Source organism: Psammomys obesus, unplaced genomic scaffold (assembly GCF_907164565.1).
Source record: "Psammomys obesus unplaced genomic scaffold, mPsaObe1.curated_primary_1811, whole genome shotgun sequence".
Classification (NCBI taxonomy): domain Eukaryota; kingdom Metazoa; phylum Chordata; class Mammalia; order Rodentia; family Muridae; genus Psammomys; species Psammomys obesus.
The window spans coordinates 3,343,117-3,355,933 of record NW_026588368.1 but is presented as its reverse complement, the minus strand read 5'-3'; the positions used below and the strand labels follow the sequence as shown (position 1 = coordinate 3,355,933).

Genomic DNA, 12,817 nt, shown 5'->3' with positions numbered 1-12,817 from the left:
TTTAATAAAAATTTAATCTTAAAGTTGATTAAGAATATTGGTGTGATAGGCTTATTGTGCCTCTATTTTGTCCTCTTATCTCATCTGTAGCTTAACCAGGCTGAATTTGAAGATCAAGAAGATGAAACCAGAGTTCAGTATGAGGGTTTTCGACCTGGAATGTATGTCCGAATTGAGATCGAAAATATCCCCTGTGAATTCGTGCAGAACTTTGACCCACACTACCCAATTATTCTGGGTGGTTTGGGCAATAGTGAGGGCACTGTGGGATATGTGCAGGTAGGTACCCTTTGCTGTGTGCTTGGAGATGGGTTATGTGGATGTACACTTTGTTTTATTGAATGTTTATGTCTCCAGATGCGCCTCAAGAAACATCGTTGGTATAAGAAAATCCTCAAGTCTCGAGACCCAATTATTTTTTCTGTAGGATGGAGGAGGTTTCAGACCATCCCACTGTATTATATTGAAGACCACAATGGCAGACAGAGGCTTCTAAAATACACCCCACAGCACATGCATTGTGGAGCAACTTTTTGGGGTAAGTCGTGATCATAACAATTAACTTATAACAGCAGTTTATACCACTTAGGTTGTACCATTATAGTTTTGTTCTTTTCCTCTCATGAAACCCCAGCTTTTCTTTGAGAAAAGGAGTTGGAGTAAAATACGTGGTTTACTATTTTTTCTTTTCTGTTTTCTTTAAGGTCCTATCACCCCACAAGGAACTGGATTTTTGGCAATACAGTCTGTCAGTGGTGTAATGGTAAATGTCAAAGATGCATTTTTATCAATTATGCAAATTAACTAGAGAATATGTGCTGTATTCATGAAGCATTGTTGAAAACCTACTATTTTTAATATGTAATACTTAGTTTCTCCTTGTTTTGTATCTTCCTGTATCTTCTTCCTCCCTTCCTTCCTTCCTTCCTTCCTTCCTTCCTTCCTTCCTTCCTCCCTCCCTCCCTCCCTCCCTCCCTCCCTCCCTTCCTTCCTTTCCTCCCTCACTTCTGCCCCCTTCCCTCCCTTTCTCTGTTGCAAGGTCTTGATATGTAGCTCAGGCTGGCGGAGAACTCAAAAGTCTTCCTGCCTCAGCCATCCGAATGTCAGGATTCCTGGTATACATTGCCCTGCTTGGCTTTTGTAAGTAGAGTGTGGGAGTCAGGAGAGAGGGAAAATTAGAATGGCACCAGTGACATTATATGTTTTTGTGCCTTGTTTGGACTTAAAGAACATTTGAGCAGTGTTCACTGTATCTTCGGTATTACACTGCATTTTGTTGGAACCATCATAACCCTCTGGACATGTAGCTGTCCTTTAGTAGTGCAGTGTGGACAGAGTGTCTTCACAGCTGTCTTTCACTGGGCAGAACAAGCTTCGTTCATTGGCTCTACCCAACACCCGAGAAAAAAGCATGTTAGATAGTCCACCTAAAAAGGTCCAGAATCTCATTTTTAAATGTTGCAACTGAATTTGCCTTTCCTTTGTTTTGAGTTGATTGTTGTTGGTAAAACTGTTACCATAAAATCACTCTCAAGAGAATGTTCAAGTCAGCAGCAGTGGCTTAGCACACTTAGTACACAATCCTGGTTCACAGCCAGGGAGGTGGAAGCAGGGAAATGAGAGTTCTAGGCCATCCTCTGCCACATGGTGAGCCTGGGGTATATTAAACCCTTTCTCAAGCAGACAAAACTAGTAAGTACCTAGTAAGATAGTAAATGAATTCTGTCTTTTGTACCTAACTATAAATAAAAGGAGTTTTGGCATTATTATAGCATCACAGAGAATTGTAATTTTTCTTTTCCTCTCATTCCTATTTTCAAATTTTGATGGTTCCTTTTAGCCTGAATTTCGGATCGCTGCCACTGGAGTTGTTCTTGACCTGGATAAATCCATAAAAATTGTGAAGAAGTTAAAGCTAACTGGTTTTCCTTTTAAAATATTCAAGAATACTTCATTTATTAAGGTCTGTATATCTGTGTATCCATATGTTATAAATGTATGTATTGTTAAAGAAATAGTAGAAGACCCTTATTTTCCTGAAATGTTTAACGATAGTATTTCCAGTGTGGATCTTCTCTTCAGGTTTTGAAATGTTTGTAATGGGCTATCTTTGTGATAGAAACTTAGGCCTCTACTACAAATAATTGATACATTATCCACAAACATGAAGGTCCTGTTATACAGTGTTTCAAGTGTGCCTTTGTTTTGGCTAGAAATCATCAAATGGGGTTAGAGAGCAGATTTTCTTGTACTTATAAAGTACAGGTTTAAAGTATTTAGAAAAGTGTTTGAAATCTTGACATTTGCTATTTTTGTTTTCTTTATATTGATTTGTCCTGTACTTAAAGTCAGTGATTCTCAGTAACTGTAGCTATGATCTTTCTATGAGACTGCCCCAGAGCCAAGACACACGCATCTACTGAGTTTTCTTATTTAAAACTATGTTAGTAAGGGGGAAAAAAAAATCCTAAATTTGTCTTAATTGTTCAGTAGAAAATAGATAAAGCAGTTTGCAACAAACAGCAAGATTTCAGCAGACTGTACAGTTTGAAAGTTTGTTTTGGAAAGGAGTCTCCATTAGAAACACAGAGTTAAGATCCTAAGAACTGGAGCTTATGATAGGTGCTTGTATAAGGTGGAGGCAATACTCATTAAAAGTGCTTGATGTTAGTTATTTCACTTTTAGTGAACTGGTTTTTGTTTTTAACCAGTGCTGTAAGTGATAATGTGTGCATGTGAGTATTTTTATTTCATTGCCTGTAGGGAATGTTTAATTCTGCCTTGGAAGTAGCCAAATTTGAAGGTGCTGTCATTCGAACTGTCAGTGGAATACGGGGACAGATCAAGAAAGCACTCCGGGCTCCAGAAGGAGCATTCCGAGCCAGCTTTGAGGACAAGTTGCTAATGAGTGGTAAGAATCCTTTGTGGTGTGTGCAGGACACTGTGTTACTGTTCATTAGTGTGTCTAGCTGGTGTTGATTAGTGCGATTTCATACAGAGGCCAGTCAGCTCCAGTTCTGTCCTGCTGGCATACTCACATTGTGTTTGTACCTGCTGGGCTCACACCCAGATCTTTGTGAAACTAACAGTAGTTTAATTGGTTAAGTTCTTCCAATACTGTTTAACCAGGTAGAGGTGCTGGGCTGAGCTGGGGGTACACGTGTGTGTCTTTCTTGAAATGGATGCAAATCCTTTGAAACCTCTTCTTGTAGATATTGTTTTCATGCGAACGTGGTATCCTGTCTCCATTCCGGCCTTCTATAATCCAGTAACATCTTTGTTGAAACCAGTGGGTGAGAAAGACACCTGGTCAGGAATGCGGACAACACATCAACTGAGACTCGCCCATGGTATCAAATTAAAGCCAAACAAAGATTCTTTGTATAAGGTAAAAATCACGTGTGTCTGTGTTTCTAGACAGCATCACATAGGTGCTTTATTTGTAATATGTGTAGTTTTGTGGTGCTAGGGACCAAACCTATGTTAAGCAAGTGTTCTGCCTCTGAGCCAGCCCACCACGCCTGCAATGTCTTATTTATATGACTTGAATTTTCAAGTATAAAGTCTGGTGCTAAATTTGATTTGAACTATTGTAATTTGTTTCCTGTTTGGGGAGAGGAACACAGAAAAATGGTGTCAGTGGTTTTCTCAGAATTGGAAATGAAATTAAAACATTTTGTAAAATCGTAGTGTTATGTTGAGGTTTACTAGTGACATTGTGTTATATATAGGGATTTGGTGAGCTGGTTACATACTATGAGTGAAGCAGGTGAGCATTTTCCCCCTCTAGCTCAAAAATCTGCTTTATGAAAATCCCAAATACAAAACAGTTCTATAAACCATGGTTCTCATGTTATCAGATCTCTTCTCTAGGTCCATCTCTGCTGTGTATTGTCACATTCATCCTGTATTTCTGTCGTTTTGAATCTTTTGACCTCCTTCTCCCTGTTTCCCATTACTCATTTTTGTTTTCTTTGGAGAGATGCTTATCCAGGGGCTTTGCCTGTTATTAGGACAAGTTGTTTTGGAGAGGTTAAAGGGGATTGGAGCCAGGCTTCACACATTGATGCAAAAAATGCTAGAGTGAGCTGGTTCTCTGCTGTGATTGCTTTTAGTGTGTGATTTGCTTGTGAGAGTACTTTTTTTGTTTTATTTTGTTTTTGAGACAGGGTTTCTCTCTGTAGCCTTGGCTGTCCTGGAACTTTGTAGATCAGGCTAGCCTCAAACTCACAGTGATCTACCTGCCTCTGCCTCCAGAGTCCTGGGATTAAAGCCTGGCTTGAGAGTCTTGTTTTTAAGTGTTGGTTACTAACCCTTTTTACAGATAGGCAGCTCACAAATTTTTTCCTATTTAGTGTTTGCCTTTGCTTTTTTTTGACTATTCTGTTTGTAGTGCAGGAGCTTTTTATGTTAGGCTGATTTCTCTTGGGGTTTTGGGGTTTGGTGTGATATCTGCTGCTGTGGTAGTTAGTTTTGTCAGTTTAGCACAATCTCAGAACCACCTGGGAAGAGAGTCTCAGAGAACTGTCTAGGTCAAGTTGGCCTGTGGGGCTTGTCTTGATTATGCTAATTGAGGTTGGAAGACCTGCTGGCTGTGGGTCTCAGGACAGGAAATGGACAGGAGATTCTGACGTGTATAAAAGTGGAATAAGCCAGCTGTACCCTGTAATATCCCTTTGCTCTCTGCTTTTGACTGGGTAGTGCCTCCTTGAGGTTTCTACCACCTTGTCATCCCCACAATAATTTGTGAGCCAGACAAACTTTCCATAAGTGGTTTTTATTTGTTTGTTTGTTTGTTTTAAATCACAGTAACAGGGAAAAAGTCACATTAATTGATTTCCATCTCTTTAACTTTCCTTGCATTCTAGGAACAAATCATACATGTAGTCTTATAAATTCTTTTTAGTTTGGATTCCATTTTCTCTAACACTTGATCATTCATGTCAGTGTACATCATAGATGTTGTCCTTGTTTTTCTTTTGCTGTTATGAAGAGATCTGTAGCAGACATGAACATAATAACACCTCTGTGTTTTGATGTAGATCTCTGAGTATATGTCCATGAGTGGTATAGCTGGGTCATATATGTGCAAGACCAGTTTTTCACTTTTTGAAAAAATTCCACATGGATTTCCATAATGGCTGAACAGTTTACATTCTGTCATCAGTAAATAAATCTTCCTCTTTCTACACTCACCATCGTTTGTTGTTATTTGTTATCATGGTGATAGCATTGTCAGGGGGGTGATTATGGAATATCAGTACTTTTAATTTGCATTTCCCAGTTGGCCATGGATGTTAAACAGTTTGTTAGCCTCTGTTTTTCTCCTTTTAAGAAGTCTGTATTCAGCTTCTTTTCATTGAAGAGGGCACTTGTTTTCCTATTCAGTTTTTTTGGAGTTCTTTCTCAGTCATCTGCCAGATGGATAGCTGATTTTCTTCTGTTCTGTAGCCTGTCTTTTCACTTGGTTAACAGTTTTCTTTGAATTTCGTAAGGTCCCGTTTGTCAGGTCCTGGTCTTGTGTCCTGAGTGACTTGCCTGTGCCAGTGTGTTGAAGATCCACCTGCTGTTTCCCTTTACCTGCCTCAGAGTTTCAGGTCTTAGGTCAAGAGCTTTGCTGTCCTTCTTATTTGTAGCGCGTGTATGTGTTTAAGTATGTATATATGAGGGGTACATATGTATGTTCACAGATATGTCATCATAGTAAGTTGTACCTTTATCATTCATATCTTTGCCTCTTTTTGTTTGTTTGTTTGTTTTTTGTTTTTTGAGACAGGGTGTCTCTGTGTAGTCTTGTTGCTTTGTAGACCAGGCTGTCCTCAAACTCAAAAAGAGATCTGCCTGCCTCTGCCTCCCAGAGTGCTGAAATTACAGGCGTGTGCCACCATGCCTGACTATCTTTGCCTTTTTACAGCAGTTTTTTTTCCTTAAAAAATTATTTTACTATTTTTATGTGTATGGTGTTTTGCCTGCATGTATGTCTGTGTACCACGTGTGTGACTGACTGGTGCCTGCAGAGGGCAGAAGAGGGCACTGGATTCGCGAAACTGGAGTTATGAATGGTTGTAGTGTTGGGAACTGAACCTGGGTGTTCTGGAAGAGCAGCAAGTGGCGCTTACCCAATGACCCATCTCTCCAGCCTCTCTTGTAACAGTTTTTGACTTAACCTGTTTTCCCTGATTAAAAAAAAAAAAAAAAGCAGATAAAAGATAATATGGGTGCTGTAGACAGCTGTTTGGAATGCAGCGATTAATGTAATTGAAAGGGCTCAGGTGTTGGTACACAATGTATTAATGGCTTCAATAATCAGGTCTTTGAGTAGAATCCTATAAGAAATGGTATTCCAGTTAGTGTGAGGCTGCCAGTAACTAGGGAAGATGGTGTAAATGGGAGAGTTTTTATTGTTTCCTATTTTCTAATGTCTTGTTCATCGTTTAGGCTGTAGATAATGGATCCAGAGCATATAAAGAGTGTGGGCTTTGTCAGTTTTGTGTTAACTGTTGGTATTGGATATCTTCTTCTATCTCTTCACTTGTAACTTAGATGTCCTTGACTCCAAAGTCTATCTCTGCTAGGCAGCATGTAATAGCATCTGTATTTTAGAGAACTCATTTAGCTGTATAAATGAGGTGAAATTTCATTTCTGCCATTCTGTTAATTGCTTTTTAATTCCTCTTTTTGTTTCAAAAATTCATGTTTCTTCTTTTTCTGGGTACCTGGAATGTTCAGGTATGTGAGATAGGCATAGTGTGGGCTCCAGTTTGCACACATGTACCCGGTTTCAGTGTAGGATCCCTTGTATGCTCTAAATTTATCTGCAGGCTCCATTACTTATTTAACTCATTGCTACGACCAAATACCTGAGGAGAAGTAACTTAGGGAGGGAGGATTGTGTTGTCGGACTTTAAAAAACTCTTTTATTTACGTTTCTGGTATTTTTTCTACCTACTCCACCCCAACCCCTTTCAACACCCCAGCACCAGGAAGGAGAGAGAAAGGGTTAGTGGGAGAGGGGATGCGGTTCTTCTTCAGCTGCTTCTTGCTGGTTAGGGTTGTCAGGTTCCTGGAGCCAGTCCATTCTTCATTTCAGGAGATTTCTAACTTCTTGTCTCACAATAGCAACCAGGAGCAGCAAGGGGGAAGCAGGAGCAGCTTTGTTCTTTCTCTTGCCTCTTCTCTCTGTCCTCCGACATATATTTTCTCTCTAGAGTCCTTAGATTTTAACTGCAGTTGACAAAGAGCCCCTCTCAGAGCCCACAAGAAGCAGATAGTGTGTTACTGGTGACCATCTGAATCAGCCCCACATCCCACACCTGGGATCAAAACAAAAACATGTTTATATCCACAAAAGGGTTGGGTTTTGCTCACATTTTAAAAAGAGATGGAATTCATCATGCTGGGGAAGACATGGCAAGAGATGGCTAGGCACATGCCATCCACAGTAAGGAAGCAGAGTGATGGAGAGCCAGACCAGGCTAGCGACCCTCAGGACCTGCATCCAGAGATCCTCTTCAGTGAGGCTCTGCCTCCTCTTTGGAGAAATTGTTTCTGAGTTATTTAAATCTTTAACCAAAACTTTAGAAGGTACCATGGGTGATACCTTTAGAGAGAAAATAGAAACACTGCAGAAATGTTCTCCACATACTTGCTTTTGACTTTTGGCTTGTCTCCTGCAGAAAGAACTACTGTTTTCAGTAATTTCTGGAGTGGTTGATTATCTAGATCATGCAATGTCATTGGACATAGAAATCAGTGTATAGCTTATGTGTAATGTGCTAGTTAAATCTTATTTTGCCATCAGTCCATCGGAATCAGAGCTAAACTTTGGCTGCTGAGGAAGAAAGGTTGATAGTCAGAATGAGAAGCTGGACTGTTCCACTAGAGGTGAACCACCCAGATTTCCAAAGACAAAACCCAAATTCTCTGCTGAGGTGAACTTTGAGTGTGTTCTTGTGCTCTGGTGAAGACCCATAGCTCCACTCTGTTTAAGCAGGCTCAGTTATTGGACCTGTAAATGTAATGTGTGTGCTCTTTCTATTTTGCCTGGCTGAGCAGGTGCCTACTGAAGCTGTCTACATTGAATGGGTGATTTGAATCCTGACTCCTGGTAGTTAGTAGATGCTAGTGTGGCTGAGTTTGTAGAAAAGTTAATCTGTGAGAAGATCTTATATAATAGTTTTAAGTACATATAGTTTATACTTTAAATATGTGATATTCTGTTTTATTTTGTTTCTTTTCAGCCGATCCTGAGACAAAAGAAACATTTTAATTCACTGCACATTCCAAAAGCCTTACAGAAGGCTCTGCCATTTAAGAACAAGCCCAAGAACCAAGCAAAGGCAGGCAAAGTGCCACGGGACAGGCAGAGACCAGCCGTCATACGTGAACCTCATGAGAGGAAGGTACTGTCCACAAGTGACTTTTTGCATTTAGTTATGACAAGTGCTTTCAGCAGGGCTTGTCTTTTCTACTGTATTCTGAAAAGCATAGGCCAGACTTATGCAGGGCCCTTGAACTGGAAGTTGGATTCCTCCAGCCAGAGGCTATTTAGTATCCTGAGTTAGTCATAGTCCACCTGTCTGGGAAACCACTTAGCTAGGTGTATATGGTTCCATACACTGATAAATGTAGGTGGCTTTATCATAAACGTAAAATACATGCATAACGTACATTCCTATGCAAATTGTGATGAATCTTCACTAAATTTCCACTTTTGATTAAATCTCATTTGATACCGTGAGCCATGTGGTGAGGTGCTGACATGTAGGTGCAGGTAGGCTCAGACTGGCTCATGCTCACCATTTTGTCTTGTCAGGTCCTGGCTCTGCTAGATGCCCTGAGCACAATACACAGGCAGAAAATGAAAAAGGCCAAAGAACAGAGACACCTGCACAACAAGGAGCATGTAAAGATGAAGCAGAAGGAGGAAGAGGAGAAGCTGAAGCGGCAGAAGGACCTGAGGAAGAAGCTCTTCCGGATCCAGGGTCAGAAGGAAAAGCGAAGTCAGAAATCCAGTCTGAGAGGAGCTGAGGACAGCTGAAGTATCTCCAGAATGGAGGGACCGTCTTCCGGAGCTGGGCCGTGATGGCTTCAGAGCGGCAAGTCAGGGTGAGAGCCTGCGGAAACTGGGCGTGTGCTCCAGCTGTGCCTTGAGGAACTGTGGAAAGATTGCTGGTGTGCTCTTTTTGTTTTGCCTAGCCGAGTAGGCGTGTGAACAAGCATGTGCTTGTTCACGGTGTGCAGCGAGACGTGGTTCATGGAAGGGTAACTTAAGAGTTTTGTGAATTAACTCATTGCTTCTCTCTGTCTCGCTTTATTTTGTGCTATAAAAGTATTAAACTATTTTCCCATTGATTTCAGCCTAGTGATTTATTTGGAGGTGGATACATGGCAGCATGCTTCTAATGAACTGCTTATTCTACCATCTTCATGAGTTTTCCCAGGAGGAAAAATATTAAATCAAGCTTTTGGATTGTGTGTGAAGAGTACATTATTGTAGCTGCCTTTTTTTTTTTTTCTCTGTTTTTTTGTTTGTTTGTTTGTTTGTTTTTGTCTCCTTAGTCTTTGGTCACTGTTCCTAGTGGGTTTTTTTGCTGTTATTATTTTGTTTTTTTCTTATTTCATATATTTCATGGGTTAGTACAATAGCTAGGTGAAGTGGGTACTTTCTGATTTGGTTTTGGTTTAGTTTGGTTTAGTTTGTTTTAGTTTGTTTGGTTAGTTTGGTTTAGTTTGGTTTAGTTTGGTGTTTTGGACAAGGTCTCCCTATGTAGTTCTGGTTGTCTTGGAACTCACCACTCTGTAGAACAGGCTGGCCTTGAACTCACCTCACAGAGATCCCCCTGCCTATTTGTCCTGAGAGCTGAGATTTAAAGGTGTGTGCCACCGTGCTTGGCCTAAGGTAAATGCTTTTAAAAGCTTTAAACCAGGGCATTGTCCTGGTTTAGATGATCCTCACGGCATTACACTTGACTAGCTATATTGGTTTGTAATTGAAGTTATTAATATAACCAGATCAGGTATGAATGTACGATGAATACATTGTTGATTGTATATGGGTGTATCACATCACCATAGATTCACACAGGGTAAAACTCAGCTCAGTTTTTCCTACTGTTAATAGTTTTCAGGTATCACAGTTCATTGATTTTTACTCTTGATTTGTTCCAGCTTTATTTGCACTTTGTGTATGTGTCTGTGAAAAATATGGAACACTTAGCAGTCCCCTAAAAGTTCAATTGTTTCCTTTCCTTCATTGTATGCTTTTCCTGGGAAAAGGCCATAGGCCCCTCTGGGAACTTGCCTTCTATGATCTGAATATTGGCACCCCCCTTCTATGATCTGAATGTTGGACCCCTTCTGTGATCTGAATGTTGAACCCTGGCCCCATTTCAAGAGCATTAATAGGCAGGGCTCTTAAGTAAGTAATGACATTATGAAGGTCTTCCACTCACAAATGAGATTGAACATTGTTTTTCTCCTTCAGAATATGAGTGTGTGCAGCAAGCAATATCATCTGTTAAGCCAAGGATAAGCTTTCTTCAGCCCAAATGTGCTTAGAATTCTCCATCTACAGACCCAAGAGAAAGACATTTCCATTATTTATAAGTTACAAGTCTTAAATAGTTTACCATAAGAGGGACAGACTAAGAGGTCCTTCATTCAAAGGAGTCTCAGTGTATGGAGTTGCTGTGGAACTTCTGGTTTTATTATCGGTTGCACTTGCATTTGCTCAAAAGAATTTGCACTAATTCAAAAGACCTACAATGTCACTGTAGCCTACCAGTCAAAGCCAGTTTTCATGAAGGCTGAATGATCAATAAGCTTGAGTTCAGATTTGGCCCCCAGCAAGGAAACCCAAGTGCTGGTTATTTTCTTAGATCCAAATGTGAAATTAGAATAGACAGCACCTGGGAACCCTCAGAATTTCCACATTGGCTTGTGTTGTTTTTCTTCTTGTAATTGATCTGACAAGAACAACTGGAAGGATTCCACTCGTGGCTGGAGGGTACAGTCCGTCACTGCAGGGAAGATGGCGGCAGGGGGAGGGGGTTAGAACAAGGAATTAAACTCTTTATTTTCCCCCACCTTTCACAGAAATGTTTAACACACTCCACACACACTCAGTCAGACCTTCACACAAAGGCTGCTGCATTCTCCGATTGAATAACAGGCCCATCCCTCTTTGTTTTGGTGCTTATTCTTTTTAGACTGGCCAACTGTATAAGACTGGGAGGTCACACCCCAGTGGGGAAAAAGAGTCGCTACTTTTCCTTAGAATAAAAACCAAGTACATCCTGTGTTTCTGTGTTGGCTCTCCTGAGCACAGCCAAGACTAAAGCTTGCCCTTGTCCAGACTCAAATAGTGACCTGTAGGCTTAGATTTTTCAAACACCTTAAACACCTCTACCTCCCTTCCAACCCCCGACCTTACCCAGGAGATTCGTAGGGAATCTCCTCCTTCAGCTACTTCCTGCTGATTAGGGTCATTGGATTCCTTGGCGATATACCAGTCTCAGTTGTCAGGATACCAACAGTCCAGTCAAACAGAAAAGCAGCAAACCACAGCAGTAGCAGCAAGCAGCAGCAGTGGTACCTCAGCAAAAGGGCCTAGATTCTACCCGAACAGCAGGAGTTTGCAGAAGTGGCAAAACTCCACCAAAGCAACACGAAGTTTTCAGTGTTTCTTTGAAAATCAGTAAAGCAATTTGAATCATTGCAAAGTGTATCATAAAAAAAAAAAAAGTCTCACTGTGGGCTTCTATTTATCCCTTCTCATAATCCACACAAGGATGTTTTCCCGCTCACAAAAACCATTTCCCTAGCACAAGGTAGTTTCCAGCTGACAAGGATCACACACCTTTTCACGGGGTCTGTTTTCTGTGGGGGAGGGGGCTTGGTGGGGAACATTCCCACATCCCACACTTAGGACCAAAACAAAAAACAATCACATGACACAACAAGAAACTTCCTCTTCAGTGGCCGCTTGCTTTATGACCCTGAAGTTACCTCTAACACCATCAACAGACACAGCAACTGAGTCACAGCTTCTTGCCTAGCTCATCTCTAATTCCTTGTCTACAGAGGTCTGGAGTGATCGCCTTAGTGGAATGGATGGAAGCTTTTCTAGAAGCTAACACTTTAGTCTGTTCTGATTGAATGCATTATAAAAATATTCGAAAAGGCAGCATGCCTTGATGTGATGGGGGAAAGGGCGGGGCTTCATCCATGCCAGCCGGAGTCTGAAAAGACCCAGCCTGACTCTTTCTCTGAACTGCCTTGTCCTTGTCTGCTCATACTCATACGTACCTTCTTCACTGTTTCCAACCTTGCAGTTGAATGCCTAACACCAACTACTCAATTCACACAATTTTACTTTAACAGTGATAGTCTTAGAGTTTTCGTGATAAAACACAGCAACTTGTGGAGGAAAGGAGCTTTTTTTCACCTTAGGACTTGTAGTCCACCATTCAGGAAGGTCAGGGCAGGAACCTGGAGACGGGAACTGTACAGAGGCCGTGGAGGAGTGCTGCTTACATAATGGCTTGCTCAGCCTGCCCTCATACAACTTATCACTTGCCCACTTGGCACCACGCCTCTGTGGAGTGAGCCTTCCTACATCCATCCTTAATCAGGACAGACTTGCCTACTGTCTTAGGATTTCTGTTGCTGTGACGAACCACCGAGACCAAAAGGCAAGTTGGGGAGGAAAGGGGTTTATTTGGCTCATACTTCAATGTTGATGTTCATTATTGAAGGAAGTCAGGACAGGACAGTCAGCTGCTGATGCAGAGATGGAGGGGAGCTGCTTACTGCT

At 41.1% G+C, this 12,817-nt stretch overlaps 1 protein-coding gene across 1 annotated transcript in view; it reads left to right on the top strand.

Annotated features, from left to right (window-relative positions):
- The window catches only part of Bms1 (BMS1 ribosome biogenesis factor), a 36,277-nt gene extending 26,923 nt beyond the window's left edge, over positions 1-9,354 (top strand). Inside the window, exons 16-23 of the mRNA XM_055604264.1 lie at positions 91-279; positions 358-538; positions 705-763; positions 1,841-1,963; positions 2,764-2,911; positions 3,213-3,388; positions 8,241-8,402; positions 8,816-9,354. Of these exons, the coding sequence (XP_055460239.1) occupies positions 91-279; positions 358-538; positions 705-763; positions 1,841-1,963; positions 2,764-2,911; positions 3,213-3,388; positions 8,241-8,402; positions 8,816-9,040 (1,263 nt within the window). The 3' untranslated portion in view covers positions 9,041-9,354. The remainder of the gene's footprint in view (positions 1-90; positions 280-357; positions 539-704; positions 764-1,840; positions 1,964-2,763; positions 2,912-3,212; positions 3,389-8,240; positions 8,403-8,815) is intronic.
- Positions 9,355-12,817: the final 3,463 nt, after the last annotated feature.